This window comes from Equus quagga, chromosome 1 (assembly GCF_021613505.1).
Source record: "Equus quagga isolate Etosha38 chromosome 1, UCLA_HA_Equagga_1.0, whole genome shotgun sequence".
NCBI lineage: Eukaryota > Metazoa > Chordata > Mammalia > Perissodactyla > Equidae > Equus > Equus quagga.
In genome coordinates this window covers 117,417,062-117,436,388 of record NC_060267.1, presented here as the reverse complement: position 1 = coordinate 117,436,388, position 19,327 = coordinate 117,417,062, and the positions used below count along the sequence as shown (strand labels likewise).

Sequence of the window (19,327 nt, the reverse complement as noted above, 5' to 3'; positions counted from 1 at the left end):
CTAACATTTGAGCACCCAGATCTGCCAGAAATCAGCCCTACCAGTGGACGTCTCAGTTGCAGGGGCAAAAAAACTCCATTTTCTCCCTCAGCTTAGGTTTCTGTCATATGCTATCAAGTGAGCCAAGATATATTTCTATTTTATTAAGGAGTAAATAATTAGGACAGTTGGGGGACATGATATAAGGATTTATTACTAACTGGGACTCCAGCCTCAGTAAACTGGCTTACTGCCCCCACCCGCATCACTACACTAAGCTATTACAGGACGCCTTCCCCTAGGCCCTGGGCCATGATCAGTAACACAGACTTTCTATGTGGTCCATGAGACAGATATGTCTGAGGCGATGTGATCTTTGTTCAACCATACAATAGACGTGGACACCACATCTGTTCCCCTCATCTCCCCACCCGCCTATAAGCTTTTTCCCTCCACTGTCCGAGTCATTGTTGAACGAATGAAAGAACCAAAATGAGGCAACACCCCATACAGAGACCTGCATCATACCTCAGTGCGCTAATGATGACTACTTATGTTGAGACTGCAATGGGGTGCTCAGTGGGGGAACACTGAGGCACTGACTCAGCATCCTAGAGCCCAAGGTGAAGGGGGTAGTGGGCAGGGGCTTATTTCATAATTAAGTAATAGCTAAAATTACTCTCCAACATCACTGGGAGAAAATTACTTTGGCATTCCAATTTGGCATGAAGTAAATATTTTAAGGGGTTCTCAGCCATATCCTTCCAACCTTTACCTCAAATTACATGTTAGACACTTACCAAAGCGGTCGCCTCTCTCCTCTCATTAAATGATAACTACATCTCAAAGGCAGGCTAGTCACAGGAGGAATATTATTGTACACACTCCAGAATATCTTTAAAAGAAAAACACTTTGTTTAATACACCCAGTATTGATTTACTATGCCACTAGATTATAAAATTAATGCATTAAAGAAAAAAATCAGATTCTCATTAAGTCCGATCCATTATAAATAGATTTTTCTCAGTATTCTTCCTAATTTTCTGCTAGAAAATGTAACATAACATTAAAGAATGTTCCTTGCTGAAGTCGGGCCAAGTTCTACACTTCAGGAAGCTATGGTTGTTAAGCAAACATTCCTATGCAAAGTATCTCCACATAAAACTAGGAAAGGATCTTGCTAATGATTTTTCTGACAGGTAGATGGCATCTAATAAAGCCTGCAGTGCAGGATATATGTACTGAACCATATTTCCTTATTACACAGACTCTGTCTCCTGTCTAAGCCTAGAAGGAGTCTGTTACCCTTCGGATTGGGGGACAGGGTATAGAGGAGGAGGAAAAGAGGAATCACCTTAGATGTTCTATCCTCCTTCCTTTCCCCTCCTAGATGGAACAGCGAACAGCTCAGGTGCTGAAGTAACAAGTTGCCCAAGATTCATGGTGCTACAGACTGCATGCTTGTGTCCTCCCCAAATTCATATATTGAAACCCTAACCCCCAACGGGATGGTATTGGGAGGAAGGGCCTTTGGGAGGTAAATAGGTCATAAAGATGGAGCCCCGTGATGGGATTAGTGTCCCTATAGGAAGAGGAAGAGAGCAGCCCTCTCTCTCTTCATCATGTGAGGATACAATGAGAAGGTGGCTGTGTGTCTGCAAGCCAGGAAGAAGGCCTTCACCAGAACCCAAGCAGGTTGGCACCCTGATCTTTGACTTCCAGACTTTAGAACTGTAAGAAATCAATGTCTGTTGTTTAAGCCATTCAGTCTATGGTATTCTGTTACAGCAGCCAGAACCAACCAAGGCACAGGGTGGCTGATAGATAGAAACAGCTATGTAAAAACAATAGAGTAACAGTAACAGCAATAATAGTAATAGTCCAGGCTTTGGTCTATGAACTTTTACATGTTTATGTAAAGTGTCCTAATGACAACCTCATTAGGAGGTTCAATTATTATCCTCGTTTTATAAATAAGGAAACTGAGGCACAGAGACTAACCTGTCCAAGCATGACTATTTGGTATCACCTTTAGCATAAGGATGAAGATGGAGTTTACAAAAAAGAAAACCCTTCCCCATTTGTTTGGAATGGGCCATGGAATTGCTACACTATAATCTATATGCATAGAATTACTGCACAAATGAGAAATATCATGCCATGCGTAAGGTGAGTAAAGGGGGATTGTCTGGGTCTCCCAGTGGATCTGGGGAGACAGCACAAGCAATAGAACAATGAGAAAAATGAATCTGAGGGCATCATGAATGGAGTAGCATTGGTGGAATGAAATTTTACCTATCTTGAGTGACGACCCTTATGGGATGTTCGAGCCTGTCTTGTGTAAAAATTAAAGCTGAAGTAATTGCAAGGGCAGCAACAATAAATGGTAAGATAACATTGAAAGCAAAAAACTACATGTCAGTTGATTTATTAACTAGAAATACCTTGGATCCCTTCTTCTAAAATGGTGCTAATGTAGGGAGTAGGTGAAAAGAGATTTGAAGTAACAGTAAGTCTTCAAATAGTATCTGTCCTTATGGAGGACCCTATAAATGGTTTGCTCTTGGGTGCTAAGAATAAGATTACACTAATATTTCATTTTGTTTGTGCACATGACTATGTGGAGCTGGAATCTGAAGCCAGGCAGCTTAATTCCAAAACCTGTGTCTTAACCACTAAGCTATTTCCTTTGAAGATGGTACAATGTCTTAGGCACATCTTTCTCCAGTCTTGGAAGCCATGGACCAGGTCATGGAGTCACAGAATGAGGGAATGTTTGAAGATCTTTTCCCACCAGAAGATGCTCTTAACCACATCCAGTATGGTAGCTTGCCTTAGCTCTAGCATGGGACTCTAGCTATGATGTGGTAATGACCTGTGAGGAATATATAAACAAGATTATGCTAAACTAAAAATCCCTACCTTAGGTAAAACCAAGAGGACTTTGGTGCTGACAAACTTCAAGTCTCCTAAAAGGCATCCCAAACCAGAGCACCTGCCCTCACACCCCTGCCAAAGTTCTCAAATCCTGACTTTTTGCCTGGTGTTTGAAGCACCTTGAAAAAACAACAAAATGCTTCTCCTGTTCCAAAGGTAAGAACAACACTGCAAGGATCGTGCTAAGGTTTGTAGCTTTAGAAGCTTCTCTTAAAAACAAGAAGAGACAACTGATTTTGTTAGTCTTGGCAAATGTGACAGGAGGAGATTACAGCCCAAGAAGATACAACGATAGACTTCACTCTGACAACGTCCTTACTGAAGCACCTATCTACCCATTTGTGCAAGAACACAAAGTGGGAACAAAACGTCTGGTGACACCATGGAAAAGAGTCCCATTAAAGAAGTAAGTGGCATTAAATCGGTCTGTTTCCTTCTTGCAAACCTCAACCAACACGTGGAATATTTGTTAGGTATGTATGACAGGGAAATATCTTAAGGAAGGAACCGAGCACTACACAGCTCCTTGGAACCCTGGACTTGGAAGTGAAAGGGCTGTTTCCCTGGAAGCCTAATAATTCTTGATCGTATTCTCTGTAACACATTTTAATTTTAGTTGAAACACCTAAATTTTACTATAGATAGAGCCTTGCAAGTAGATTTCAAAATCCATTAGATTTATAATTAATTGTATTTGGCCTGCGAACAGTAGATTGTAGTAAAAGCAAAACCAAGCACAATATTTATTAATAATGGTTCAGGGCTTTTTTCAAAAGCCTTAATGGTAACCCAAGGACAAGGAGAGGTGTAAGTGTTGGGCATCACTCATTCAGACAACATTTGTGGACAGCAATTAGGGGCAGAGCAATGTGACCAGTCCTCAGGGAACTGAGCGGAATGTATGAGGGGCACCCTTTGCCCATGGAGTCCTCTCCTTGTTGGGTAAGTTCTCGAGCATCATTCTGGCACCTCCCCTTGAAGAAGTGAGGGAGGGCTGATGGTTGTCCAATGGAGTCTACCTGGATTTAAGACCAAGCTTCTCAGGATAACCTTCACAGGCCACATAGCCCTTGAAATGCAAGTTTCCTTCTCTGTAGAATGGGTCTGATACAGATATTTCATTGGATAATCTAATGATTAAAGGCGAAGGGAAAGTGCATGGTAGGCCTAATGTAAGGAAGCGAGGTGTGCAATGGTGACCACGTGATAAATCCCAAATCTACCAGTTCTGATTGGAGCAATTATGCCTCATCGGACAGTCTTCTGCCCAGTAGATAATCATTCATTACCAGGAAAACTGGCAAATTTCCTCAAATTTCCTCAATTTTCTATTGGAATTTTCTGAAGAAAATAAAAGAGAACATACTTGAGAAGAAAAAAATGCCATGTGGTGACAGACAACAAACAAAAACACCCAGCAAATACAACTCCAAAAACCCAGGATGTCCAGCATTTCTTCTGAGGTGCATAGCAGGTGAAGCAGGAGAGTATTTTTGAAATATTAAACAAATATTTTTGTTCATTATGTATTTCTAATTGTCTGGGGCTGGCTTCCCACCAACTGGATCAATGGTATTTAGGAGGAGGGCAGACAGAGCCTGGAACAAAGAAGGCAACTGAAGAGCTTAATGGATGTTTTTAACTCACAGAAGACACAACAGGCTGAAAGCAAACTGCTTCTGATTTGCAAGAGCTGGGTACTTGAGACAGAGATGAGTATTGCTTCGAATTCCAAAAAGGCTTGACGTAAAGTGAGACCAAAGTTTGGAGGACCTATCATAAGAGTACCTAAGATGAAGGACAGGATGTTAGGGCCGTTTCCACCACACAGGAAGTCGATGGATAACAAAGTCTGGGCTGAGGAGCTAAACAGGGTTCAAACTTTGAAAGAACAGGAGAGAGCCCTCCACAAAAGTTTGGGGAAACGGAGCAGAGCAGTGTTTACCCTGCTTTCTGGGTAAAGCCCCCAGGTATCTGTTTCTTTATGGATGTTACTATTTTTAAGGGCACATGTCTTCACAGAACTGAAGTGAAAACCCAAAGAAGTAGTTGGACCGGGAAGCTTCTATGCCACTGTAACAAAGGGTGACAAACTGTGGAGAAGTGACCAAAGTACAAGGGGGTTTGGGTCTCCAGAAGTGGTAAATTCTGGGAAGGAGACCAGGAAATATACGGTAGATAACCATTGTTTAGTAAGGTTTGTTATGCAGGCTCAAGTGATGAGACAGGGGGATACCTTTACAAACGGAAATTTATGCCCTGATTCTAGGCAACTAGGAGCAGGGCAGAGCGCTCCTCCTGTGTCTGCTGTTTCTCAGTTGCCTTCAGCTCAAGATAATCCTTATGCTAAAGTGGCATATTTGGGGATGGCATAACCTGATCTTCTCCAGAAGAGACCCAGTTTTACATTTGAAGTGACTAAATTACTTTTACTTTGCAAGATTTAATCTCCCCCCTCAACACTCACCCCACCCACATAATGGCCTCCACTGCCAGCAGACATAGAGGACCACAGGTAATTTGACTTCAGTTCTATTTCTGCATAACTGGGTTATGACTATACATGCTGATCCCATTATACATGTAATGAATAAATGAAATGATGGATAAAGAATCCTGTTATCCTAGGTATTGAGACTGCGCTAGACAGAACTATGAACCAGACCTTGTTTCAGGTCCTTCTCTCTGTCTTTTCAGTGTGGAGTCTCTCTCTCTCTCTTCCCTCAGACCCCTCCCTTCACCCAAGTGGTTCATTCTAGGTCATTCTATGGGTTGCCCATCTGTGTCCAGGGCAGTGAGTCCTCTGAATCAATCTTTCCATCATTCTCCATTATCAATACTGACCTAAAAAACCTCTCCTCCTGAAAAGGAGAGCCCCATTTCCCAAGGATTTGGAAAGCAATCTGTTGTCTAACTTAAGGACCTATGACAGCACCACGACTCCACAACCTCGTGATAAGGGATGATGTCTTGATATCATCAGCAGTACACAGGTACAGAAGGAACAGCCTCTTAATTTTAATAGACTGTATATATTTTTTATTAAGACCTTCTGTTTATGATAAACAATGCTGGATATCCATTTACAGAAGAAATATAAAGTTTCTGTTTTATGAAAATTTAAGTAAAAAGCCAATTTATGGGAAATACTGGGTATAGAACACAGTACAAGAGGAACACAGTATGGCAAAATCTTGATGATGATAACACAAATAATTGAGGGGGGATAGAATGCTGGACAGGAAGGAGTTTTCAGGGGGGGAATTTTTGGTCTTGCGGTAGCGAGGCTGAAAGACTCCGGGGACGAGGGAGCCCTCTCTTGCAAAAGATACGGAAAGTAGTTCTTCATTCTCCCACAGGTAAGATCAGGCTTGTTCAGAAGCTGTCTTCTATTCTCTCCTGCATCCATTTAGTACATGAAAACACAGGAGAAATGTGGAAAATTTGGAAATGTTTACAAAAGAGGAAAAGGAATCAATATGCGTCTGAAAAAAAATACACATCTAGACGAAAAATGGAATTTTCCAAGAAAGGCAGGGAAGTAGGAAATAAATTTAACTCCAAGCAGAGAGAATTATTGTTGGCCTGAGGAGGGTGTCCTCAGCAGGGGTCACTGGGCCGTCTGGAGGCACGCACCTCCTCACTCTTCAGTCTGTCCTCATTCAGGGCAGAGTAAGAGAAAGAGAACTGAACTCGAAGTGGAGGGAGTTCTGGTCCCAGAGGCACGGATGACTGTTTGTTCTGGGCCACTAAGCTCTCAGCCTCAGTCTCTCCACCCAATAAATGGGGAAATAAGTCCTCCCCCATCCCCACCGACATCTCTGATTTCCTGAAGAGCCTCAAGTACAAAAAGACGTATTATGTCCTTATGCAAAGCAATCATTAATAACACGCCATTCCTACATTTCATCTGAACATATATGGGAGGAAAACACAGGCACGATTAGGGATGCGGTTTTCTAGTCCTGACAGAGTGAGAGTTCAAGAATCAACCTACAATCACAGAATAAAAAGACGGTGGGACAAAAGCATGTCCTCAGCTGCCTTTAAAATGGGCACCCAGGCTAGTTCTTAAATACTAAGGACTATTCACAGATATTAAGGACAGTCACAGGCTCGAATCCCAAAAGTTATTGATAAGTTAAATATGTTTTCATCAGTAGAAGTGTTAGCAGTGGGATAATCTGGGGAATAACTGCTTGAAATACGCAATCCAGAAGTAGTGGGACACAGTTTTCTGATGTACAACGTGACTGAGGAAAGTAAAAAATCCTGTTCCATGGAAGTAGGCAAATGATGGCAGACGAGCTTATTATTAGTATTGGGCACTTACTATGTGCTTCTTACTTCCTTGTGCCATTTCATCCTCACAACCTCATGATACAATCGGTATCATGATTATTCTCATCTTAAAGATGAGTAAGCAGATACAGAGAAGTTAAGCGACTTGTCCAAGCTGGTAAGTACCAGATACAGCACAAACCCAGGCAGTGTAACCATCCTACACCCTCGCCCACAGCCTCGCCAGTCAACTGACAAAGCCGAGGGGTAGAATCCAACAACACTTTAGTAAAAGCTGGCAACATCTGAGGGCTCACTAGTGCCAAGCACTGCTAAGAGCTACTATATGCAATCTCATTTAACCCTCACTCAACCTCGGGGAGTAGGCACTGTTATGATCTCAGTGTTACAGGTGAGGAAACTGAGGGGGACAGAGCATCAGAGATAGGACAGGGATTCCTGACCACTTAAAGCAGTGTCTCATTATCACCCCCTACCCCAAGAAGCCCTTTTCCTAATTACTCCCTTGTGAAATTTTAATACCACAGAGAGACTATATATCTGTATATGTACTGCATATATATCTGTGCTTTGTACATAAAAAGAATAAGATTTTTTTCACCCCACCGAGAATCAATTTTTGCCCACACTGAGAATGTGTGGGCTACAGCTGAATGGATCCTTATGCAAGGAGCCTGTTGTGACTCAGGAAAGGGGTTCATTTATTTTTCTCATTCATTCATTTATTCAATGCTTCAGTATTCACCGAGTGAAAGGAACCAGACACAATACAGTATAATACTCTGTGATTCCATTTATATAAGGTTCAATAACAGACAAAATGAATGTATGGTATAGCAACGTGAACAGTGGCTGCTTCTGGAAGAGAAGGACCAACTAAAAAGGGCATGAAGGAATGTTCTGGAATAATGGAAATTTTTTTATCTTGATCTGGGTGGTTACATGTTTGCATGCCTTTGTCAAAATTTATCAAACCATACACTTAAGAAATCTGCATTTACTGAATATAAATTATAGCCCAATATAGTTTTTAAGGAAGTTTTAAAGAAAGTATTTCCTAGTATATGCCAGCCTGGGTCCTTTAAATCAGTCCCTTGTCTAACTTGATGCAGATGCCAAGGTGCAACCAAAAGCTCTGTTGTCATCATGCTGGGTCAGGGAAACAAACTGACCCCTTAATCTGACTTTACCAACGTGTGCCCTGCCATCCCAGGCAAAGCTCTGATGATCCGATATCATAATGGAGTAGAAAAAGGCTAATGAGTACCTCAAAAAATCAATGGGATCTAAGAACTTCCATACGAGGACAGGCTGTAAAGTCAAGTGCCCGGAGGTTTATACAATGGCTGCTGGGAAGAGGTAACAAAAATCTATAAAGTCCCACAGGCGAGAAGCAAGGGGAGGCCTTTCCTCGACTCTGAGAACATTTATCCCTCTGGACAGTGCTCACGTGCTCCCTTGTGACACTGCTTGTTCTTGGCACCAAATGATTATTTACAGCAGCACTGTTATTTTGCTTTCCACATGCTTATGTCATTTTCCCAACTAGATCAGAAATGGCCCATGGTCAGGACTGTGTCCTCCACCCAGCTTACTGCCCTCAGTGGCTATGCATGGCACCTTACAATCAGATTCCTGGGGCCGCATAACTATGAATACCCAATTTTCTGAACCAGATCCTAGAAGCACTGTCTGAAAAAAGGATCTTTGTGCTACTTCTGCATGTGATAGGCTGCCTAAGAGACACAATCTAGATGCCAACCCACTGGAATTTCTAAGACATTAGAAGATTTAGGGGCACAACAGGAAAACTATTTAAATCTAAATCTGGCCCTTCTAGAAAATTCAGGACATATGGTCAGTGCAAGCATGAAGCAATCTTAAAAGGCTTATTCTGTCTATAACAGTGTATTAAACTAGAAAAGGGGGAGAATCTTGACAGAATTTGCTTTTGGAAAAAACAGAAATGTGATCAACTGAATAAACTGGGGTTTTTAGAACTGTTCATCCTAAGAGTTGGAGAGAGAGAAATAAGAGAACTAAGACCTCACATTTGGTGAGAAGCTACCCTGCATCAAGTATTCTGCTGGAGACGGTATAAACATTATCTTCTTCAATCCTCACAGTGACCCACGAAGGTAGGTGCTATCATTATACCAATTTTACAGAATAAAGGGGATGATACTTGGCCCAATATAGGATGATGGAATCTGAATGTGAAGTAGGAAACTGGTCTGAGACCTTCCATTTTCAAGCTCAACACTATCCCGCACTTCCTTTGTGACCTGTAACCTTCAACAACCCCGCAGATAGGTGCCAGGGCCTCTCCCAGATGAGAACAGAGCTCAGGGAGGGAGCTGGTGTTTGAATGGGAACACAGACGGACATCTTCAAAACCACACCAGAGTCTGCTTCTCACGAGGGTCTGTGAAAGGTTTAGGGAGTAGATGGTTTTAGCAGGTCACCAAGAGAAGAGCACGCCACCTAGGCACATGGTTAGCCAGCCCATGGGGTAGTTCCCGTCAAGGGCAGCTGCAGCAAAGTGGATGTGAGAGCCGAGGCCAGGGCAGAACCCTGGACAGGGCTGTGGCACAGAGGGAGCTTTCAGTTTGGGTGGTTAAGTGACTGACACACGTCCCACGTGACTCAGGTGCGTCCCTCTCTCGCTCTTACCTGTACTGTGTGCACTGTGTAGATTTTCTTCAGATTTGACGCGCACTCAGCTGCTGTCGCACCAGGGAGGGATCTGAGCAAACAAGCAAAAGGGCAAGAAACAACGAAACAGGCCGTCAGTGTTCATGAACCAGTTCACAGTGCAAGTCTGCAGGTCTACCACAGAACTGGGCATTTCTGGGATGCTATTTAGAGTTTAAAATGTGAAATTCCAACTTTGTGAAGTTACGTCTTTGCTTCACCTAAAAATAGGCATATTTATTCTGTGGAAAATTAATTTAAAAACACAAATGTAAGTGAAAAAAGTATTGGAAACCTTAAAATCACATTTTAAAAAACACTAAAATAACCTTGCAATAACCAAGCCTTTTGCCTAGGGCTTTGGATAAGAAACTGTGCCTATCGTACTGACGACAGTGAAAATGCAGAGTCCTGACCTGGCTATATGTTGGAAAAACTTGTTAATTTCCCCGTGGCAAATATTCATGAACTCCTGAGAAACAGTGACCTCTGCCAACTTTAAGAAAACATGATTACTAAAAGTCAATTTTAATTTCACCTGAATTTGCATGGGTTTCCAAAACACTTGCCTTTAGGAAATACTTTCAGTTATTTTTTCCGGCTGATTTAATTAGCTCTGCTGAACTTTGTGGTCAGAATACATTAATCTTTAGTTTGCCTATGTGCCACTAGATGGCAACACACTACAGGTTTGTTCCCCCAGAAAACCATGCGATACCGCGAGCTTCACACCATCTCCTGGGATTGGGGGTAACAGGACATGCTCTCCTCGATCCTGAGTTCAGACTCTCAATTGCTGCCACCTTTTCCTTTTCCCTATACTGAGTTAGCAGTTCTTGCTCAAGAATGTTGGGGTCCAGTTACATCAGGCCTAAGATGAAAATTCACCGCTCACATAGTGCTCGAAAGTCCTGTGTCTGGTTGCTGGGTGAGAAATGAGGCTTGCTGAGAGGAAAAAGTATCAGCTCCCAGGTGACCCACTAGGATCTGGAATCTATAAAAGGGATGCTCTTTAGCAGCCACTGACCCTCAGAGACACAGTCCCCAGGGAACCTCAAGGTGTTGAATTTTCTGGACAGTAATTAAACCATTACACACTAGAGATGTGCACAAAACTCACCTAGCTCAGAGGGAGGGAAGATGGCAAAGCAAAGGACCACGCCCAGATGTGGGGTGGGCAGGAGGCACAAGTGGCAGGGCTCTCAGACTCCATTCCTGGAACCCTGGACCAATGAATGCTCCCTGGTGTCTAATTGGAATATCAAAAATGCATTTCTGAATACAGTTCCCTTGCTTGGAGGTCACTAAGGAAGACAAGTATGGACTAGCATGGGCACAAACGGGGGACCCTTGTTGAGTAGGCGAAGTCCGATAAATAAATCTACCCGAAAGCACTGGGTTTACAACTCTTTTCTAGTTGTTTATAAATATGCCGGACATTGTTTTTTTAAAAAGTCAATCCACAAGAACCACCATGATTGCATTTTGTTGCCAGAGATGAAGCCTAAAACAACAGATGAAGAGTGTGGTCAAGAGGGAGGTACTCGACATCTTGCTATGACAGTGCTGGGGCCCGCGACACATCCATCAGTCTGTCTGGACTGCCTGGGCTTGGGGATATGAAAGCATTGACTTAGATAAATATCAATTAGCTATTTAATGGAGGTTTTATGCTGTTTTTAGTTTGAATTATAAAAGGATTGGGGAAAAAAACTAAAAGGAAAAAACCTCGAACTTTTTCTGAATAGATTTTCACATGAACGATCTATTGCTTTTATAAGAAAATCTTCTGGAATTTATTCCAATCTGATTTTTCTTCCTTTGAAAAGTTTAGCTGAATTCTCCACCAAATATGCCCAGCAAATAATCCCTGGATCACCCAAAGCACACGGGAGGGTATACACAGGCCTCCTTCGATACGGGGTGGGGTGGGGGTTGTTAGGGTCCAAAGGGAGGCAATGTACTTGGCATTTTTTTCATTTTTAAAACTGTGTATTTCATATGTTTACTATGTTTTAAAGTTACACTTCAATTCGTGATTTAGAAGGAGTATAGAATGAGTTTAGAATGAGTATAATTTGAATGTTCACCTCATACAGCATTACATCAATTTAAGCAAATACGATGTCAGGATAATATCATTTAACCTAGAAAAAAAAAACCATTGATAAACATCTGCTTAATATGCCTCTTTTTTAAATGCCTCTGTCTCCATGTTCTGGTCTTTTACTCATATTCTAGTGCAGGAGACAATTATACAAAGTCATTTAGGGTCCGCTTGATCTCACTGTCCATGTGTTTTTGAAGAAATCTACTATCCAGAGTCCAAGAAAGGGATCTAGAACAAAATGACGACTAGGCAGTGCTTATCAGTGTAAGACAAGGATGGCAACAGCTAATCTGTGTAGACTGAAACCTTGCTAGTGTGATAAGCATTTTACTTTCATTACAGCATTGAATCCTTGCAAACCTTCTTCTGCAGCTGTCAATACTATTTGTCACCATTCTCCAGGTGAGCAAGCCAGGGCTTAGGAAGGCTTGTAACTTGCCCAAGGCCACAAAAATGTGATGTGAATACAGGTGACCTGTCTGAGATTTCCTGCTCTTTACCGCTGACTGAACTGTCCAGCCAAGCCATATACACACTTACATATTTTTTTTTGGTGAGGAAAATTGGCCCTGAGCTAACACTTGTTGCCAATCTTTCTCTTTTTTTGCTTGAGGAAGATTTTCATTGAGCTAAGATCTGTGTCAGTCTTCCTCTATTTTGTATGTGGGATACTGCCAAAGCATGGCTTGATGAGTGGTGTGTAGGTCCGCGCCCAGGATCTGAACCTGCAAACCCTGGGCCGCTGAAGCAGATTGTGCAAACCTAACCACTACGCCACTGGGCTGACCCCCACAGTGACATTCTTTAATGGAGTTTTTGCAATTAATCCTCTGTGTGTTCTCATCAAGGCTATCATTTTTGCTGAATTCCATTTTTAATACAAGATAGTAGTCCATATAACTTTCTTAGAATAGTCTTTCCAATAGACCAGGATAGAGAAGATCCTCACTAAAACCAACAGGACCACACTCAATGACAGCTCTATTCTGATTAACATCTGATGATATGTATTGGCATTTGAAAGAAAACGTGTCAGGTTCCATGGAAACTCAGTTTCCTAATTTCTTTTCTTTTTTTTTTTTTAGGAAGATTAGCCCTGAGCTAACATCTGCTGCCAATCCTCCTCTTTTTGCTGAGGAAGACTGGCCCTGCGCTAACGTCTGTGTCCATCTTCCTCTACTTTATATGTGGGACGCCTGCCACAGCATGGCTTACCAAGCGGTGCCATGTCCGCACCTGGGATCCGAACCAACGAACCCCGGGCTGCCGAAGCGGAATGTGCGCACTTAATTGCTGCGCCACCGGGCCGGCTCCTAAGTTTCCTAATTTCTTAGAGGAGGCTGGATTCTGTGATCTTAAAGGTTCCTTCCAGCTGTTGAACAATTTTATGAATATCCAGGTTTCAAAGTAAAAAACAATGTTGTCAGAACTTCTGAGGGTAGTAAATGGTTGGTTAGGCCTGTGCAAGGAACAGCATTCTTCTGCAAGCCAAATCTGATTCCAACAGTCACCGAAAAACAGCAACGTGCTTCAACCTTGTGCCTGAACCTCGGACATCTTTAACAAGCAAAATTGGGCCGTATCCACAGAACCCATTTTAAAAGAGCAAAAAGCTGAGACTTTTAAATGACCTGCCTTGGAAACAGGTCAGTCTGTACTGGATTTGCTGATTCAAAGTTGAAGCCGAAGCTGTATCGTCTACTATTACTGTTTCTTAAAGTAGCAGTGCAGGCTGCTCGTGGCAAAGCTGCAGCCTTGGCAGCAGACAGTCGACAGCCCGTCTTCCCTGTCACTCTAAGAGACAGTTGTAGCGACTAGAAGGTAAATGTTTGTAGCGGGTTTCAAGGAAAGGAACATTTTTACTCCTATCATATATACAGTATATGCTCATATCTTTAAAAATCTTTTTAGTTCATTCATGTTACAAACCTAAACCTCCCAACTGAAGCTTAACCAAACCTTCTCTCTGCAGACAAGGGTGCTCACCTGGGGGTGCTGTTGCCCCCCCAGGGGACAATTGGGAATATCTGGAGACATTTTTGCTTGTCACAACTGAGGGGGATGCTACTGGCATCTAGTAGCTAGAAGCTGGGCTGCTGTGGCACCTCCTACAGTGCCCAGGACAGTCCCTTAACAAAGGATTATCTAGTGCAAAATGTCAGTGGAGTCAACGCTGAGAAACCCTGCCACAGACAAGTAACAAATAGTCTCAGAGGATGTATAATTTATTTAATCAACAAAGATTCATTGGACACCTTTATTAGCTGATGGGGATACAGCGATGATCATTCTAGACAAAGCCCTGGTCCTCATGGAATTTATGTTCTAGAACTGGCACCCCTGCTCTCTGAATTCCCCAGAAGGCAAAGAAACAACACTTAGATCCTCTTTTATTTGCCTGGGAAGGAGGAAGTGGGAGAGAAAGCTGAGAGAGGAATACACACATTGATGATGACCATTCCTAGAAGGAGAGAGAATCAGAGCTGTGGAAAATCACAGAATCAGGGAATCAGGACCTATTTTCATTCTCTGAATTTGATGCCAGTCTCCCACAGTATGCAGCCGGAGCTGAGAACACAGCAATGGAACAATAAATGCCCCCTGGATGGATCAGATTGAGGGGTTTGAATTGTTCCACCAGGAGTTTCCCCTCTGATTTAAGGATATTAACGTAATGATGGCTTCTTTTTATCAAGCATGTATTATACGAGAAGGTTTTGCATGTATTATCTCTAATCCTTAGAGCAATCCTGTCAAATTGGTATCATTATCTCCACTTTACAAATTAGGAAACTGAGGCTTAGTGAGCCTGTTTTGAAGTAACAGATCTGGGTTCTTTTCTGGGTCTGTCTGGCTGTGATGCCCATGGTCTTCCTCTTGGACGAGGACGCCTCTCAGTGAGAACCAGGCAGTCACTGTCAGCATGGCATACAGCACATCCTAGGATGATTCCTCTCTCACTCTTTCTGAGGCCATCTACTCCCTCTTTGGCCCACCCACTGCTCCTGCCTGCCATCCTCTCCTCCACCACCATCCATGTAGCCACTGTTGGGAGGGGGCAGAAGCAGAGATGCTGGACAGAGTTGGTTGCCACCAGAGTCTCTGGCAATAATGAGACCCCAAAATGTGAGACAAGGAACCCAATTCAGGAAGAACATATCTACAGGTCATTTTCTGGGGCTGGACATGGGAAAAAGATATTTACCAAACAAAAACCACAGATGAGCTGAAGCAGGAAAGCAGAAGGATTAAGAGTCTTTGGAATGAACAGATCTGAATTCAAATTCCAGCTCTGCCACCTACCAGCTGTGTGACAAGCCTGACCCTTTCTGACCCTCATGTCCCCTCTCTGAGAACACGGTTTCTACCCCCATTGCTCTGCTACTTTGACTACATGAGCTACTGCTATAAAAAGCATTTCCACAGTGCCTGGCATTTAATAAGCAATCGTTGCTGATGTCATCATCGTCGTCATCATCATCATCATGGGCAGAAGAAAAGGAACAGAAGAGAAAGCAATTCGAACTAAGAGACATCAAGCACATTTTCTAATCTGTGGGGCAGAGAGTAAGAATGCTAAGAAGTCTGTGAGAGTTACACGCAGAGCTGAGAAACCCCTACATCCAGCCTCTGAAAGAAAGCCCATCAGGTGCCGGCCTCTCTGGGCCTAAGGCCACAGCTACAGTGAGGGTTGCTTCCACTCGGACCCGGCGAATCCAGAAGCTGCTATGGATAAGGCAGAAGTGGGAAGGGATCTTCCGAGGTCAAGTAGATGATTAGTGCAAAGATGCCAGGGGAGCTCTTAATGCTACTTAAGACCCAAACTCCCAAGTCCAGTTTTATATTGCTCCCGTATGTCTTCAATTTAACACAGTGACAGGAAACGCATCTTAAGATTCTCTATCTAGAACTGGTTAAAATTCCTTTTAATCTGGAGAGTCAGGAGAAGGCAGGAACTCCAATAAGGTTGAACCAACTGTTCTACTTCAATGGTTTCCAGGCACCTAAGCACCATTTACGTGCAAAAAGTTAATGTGCTATTTACAAATCATCTTTACCCATTAAAGCAGGTCTCTGAGAATCCCCATAAGACAGAACTTTCAGCCCAGTTTAAGTCTGAAATGATTCAAGGCATTTTAACTGCTCTCTTATTCAAGACATACTTACTGAGCCCCCAATAATTGGAAAGACTCATATCATGTGCTACATGCATGCATTATCTCAGTTCATCCTCATTAAAACACCACGAGGTAAACAACGGTTGCACCCCCACTCTGCAAACTAAGATAGCACACTAAGTCTGAGGGCTGTAAGGAGACTTGCCCAAAGATACGCAGTTGGTTAGTGGCAGAGCTGGGACCTGAACCAAGGTTTGCCTGGCAACCTTGCTCTTAGTCACCAGCCTAAACTGAGCACTGCATGACCCATGCTCTGGTGCCACGAACACAACTCTGCACCAAACATAGTCCCAACCCTCCTTCAGCTTGCAATCCTCAATTCAGACTTCCCAGTAGTCCAAATGTGTCTTCTCCATTAAACTCCACCCTTAAAGACAGGCTGCAGGCTATGCTCATGAATAGAGTTTATAGGGACAGTGGCCTTTGTAAACACCTAAGGAAATTATCCTACTGCCTGGCTAGCTCTCAGTGGGCCACAGCACCACTTACCAGCCACCTGGACACCTGGAGATGCTTCTCACAAAGAGAAGCTAAAAAGGTTTCCTCAAACCCTGCCGCATCCTTGCCACTCAAAGTGTGGTCCATCAACTGGCAGCCTCTCCTGGGAGCTAGTTAGAGAAGCAGAGTCTCCAGGCCCTCTGAATCCCAAGTGATTCATATCTGTATTGAAGTTTGAGACATGCTGGCCAACGTCATCTAAATCAAGTCACCAGAGAAATGCTAACCACTTGGGAAGTAAAAGCTAACGAATGATAGCATCAAAAGAAAAATGTAAAAATGACCATTCTCACAGATTTTTTTTGTTCATCACCTAAAGAGATGATCAAGATGAGATTATTATTAAATGTGAAGGACAAGCCTACAAAGGCACATAAACACGGGTTTTTAGGCAGGGCTCTCTTCTTTTCTCTGCAAATTTCGAAGCAGGGAATCCTTGGTTTAATTATCTCCCATGAAACGGGCCCTTGGTTTCCTTATTTGTGAAATTAAATCACGGGGCCAGCTTACCTCTCAAGTCCTGTGCAGCTCCCGTATTTTAGGATAAGGAATATGGGAGAACTGCATCCCAATCACAGGGAAGCAGCGTTCAGTGGGGTTAGGGATGCCAGTGCTTGGGGTCACACAGTCCTTAATTCAAATCCCGTTTCTGTTCTCTATTAGCTGTGTGATGTCAGATAACTTACGTCTCTGGGCCTCAATTTTCTCATCTGTAAAATGTTGCTGATACATCCTATCTCATTGTGAGGATTCTGTGGATAACTGTGAACAGTACCCAGTCCAGTGCCTAGCGCACTGAAGCAAATGGTAGTTAATATTAAAAGGTTAAAGTGGAAAAGACATTTGAAACTTAATGGCACAATATGCAAAACACGGTACAATATATCCAAGTCATGGATACACATGTCCATTGCACAGGCACACAATAAATGGCTGGTGACAAAATGAACGATAATATTCTACCTTCTATGAGAGATCATCTCATTTCAACCCAGAGAACAACCTTAAGGGGGAAAACTTTAAAGCCAGGGATCTATCTCCTAAAAGCTAGTCTTCCTGTTGAACTTACTAACCTCAAGCTTAGCCACCGCAGGGAAAATCTGCACTGACCCAGTAAGATGGCAACCGACACCCCCTGTACATCCTCCACTCCATTAATGATGATTTCACTGTAATCATTTTTAGATACATCTGTAATCATTTTTAGATACATCTGTGGCTTGTGGCTACACTAGCTTCCTGTTTGAGAGTCACATACAAAAATGGTCCCAGGCCTATTATTAACAGTTAATGATGAAACTAGTGAAACTATTTACATAATCTAAACATTTTATGTTTACATGTTTGTTTATTTGATTTTGATTTCTCCCTGTTTTCATCTATTGTCACTCCTAGCCTATAAGCTCCTTGAAAATAGCAACTGGGGTTCTTTTCACCTTGATATATAACTAATCCTTCAGAACATGGGGGCTGGGTGTAAGAGAAGTACAGCCATGCGAGGCATGACGATGTTTCGGTCAATGATGGACTGCATATACAAGGGTGGTCCCATAAGATTAGTACCGTGTAGCCTAGGTGTGTAGTGGGCTATGCCATCTAGGTTTGTGTGAGTGCACTGTATGATGATCGCACAATGACGAAATCACCTAACAACACATTTCTCAGAATGTCTCCCTAGCGTTAAGCAATGCATGACTATAACGGCATTAAGAGTTACAAGAGAACTAAGTAAGGCCACATTTTGAACTGTCATCATGCCAGATAACTAAAGTCTTGCCAGCTGCCTCACGTTTGGAAATAAGTAAATGGCATCTGTAATATGAAAAGCAGGAAAATATATATTTTGAGCAGCTAGTACGGGTAAGGACTAGTACTTTTCTGAGTTAAGATGTTTAAGGACCTCAGGCCTGTCTGCAGGAAACCACCACTGACCCACAGTTAGAAAGGCTGTGAGCCCCTTGCTCAGGTCCTTTCCCTGTCAGATCTACCCAGAGACCCTTTGCCTTGTATAGAAAATAAAATCCTGGGCCATTAAGAGTGCCTGTGGGTTCAGAAGGGCAACAAGGTGGGAAAAAATAGGAAAAGTCGAGATGCCAGCCACTCTCTCCCTATCAACTATAGCCTTCCACGCAGCCTTCTCCTCTCACCCAGTCCCACGAGGCCACTCTATGAACAAGGATGACTGTGGGATCCTCTTTGTCAAGCCTGGCCCCACCTTCCCATATGAGATTTGTTATTATGGAGCACACCATTGGAATGCATTTGAAAGCACCACACCCTGAGAGGTGGGTCCCTCTAGAACTCGGCATATGTGGAACTCTTCACTGATGCTACTGAAGCATATGGCACGTGAGACACCCCTCCTGGGAAGCCCAGGCCCATGTTGTCATCATCTTTGCATTCCCAGCACCTAGAACAGTGACTGGCAAGTAACATGCTCAATTAACCTGATCAGCAATAGAGCAGGAAATCTCAACTTTTGATGCCTAAGGCATTTATTACAAATGCACATTCCACCTTGGAGGTCTGACTGAGTAGCTCTGGGGCAGGGTCCAGCGCCTGTTTTTAAGGGGCACAGCCAGGTGATGTACGTGGTGAGGGGCTGCACTTTGAGAAACACTGGCTGAG

General features: G+C 43.0%; 1 protein-coding gene across 1 annotated transcript in view; it reads right to left on the bottom strand.

The window, feature by feature from the left end:
• The window catches only part of EIF4E3 (eukaryotic translation initiation factor 4E family member 3), a 31,773-nt gene extending 13,873 nt beyond the window's left edge, over positions 1 to 17,900 (bottom strand). The window contains exons 1-3 of the mRNA XM_046684780.1: positions 17,773 to 17,900; positions 9,893 to 9,965; positions 780 to 874 (exon numbers count right to left, since the gene is read on the bottom strand). Coding sequence (XP_046540736.1) covers positions 780 to 874; positions 9,893 to 9,965; positions 17,773 to 17,900 — 296 coding nt within the window. The remainder of the gene's footprint in view (positions 1 to 779; positions 875 to 9,892; positions 9,966 to 17,772) is intronic.
• Positions 17,901 to 19,327: the final 1,427 nt, after the last annotated feature.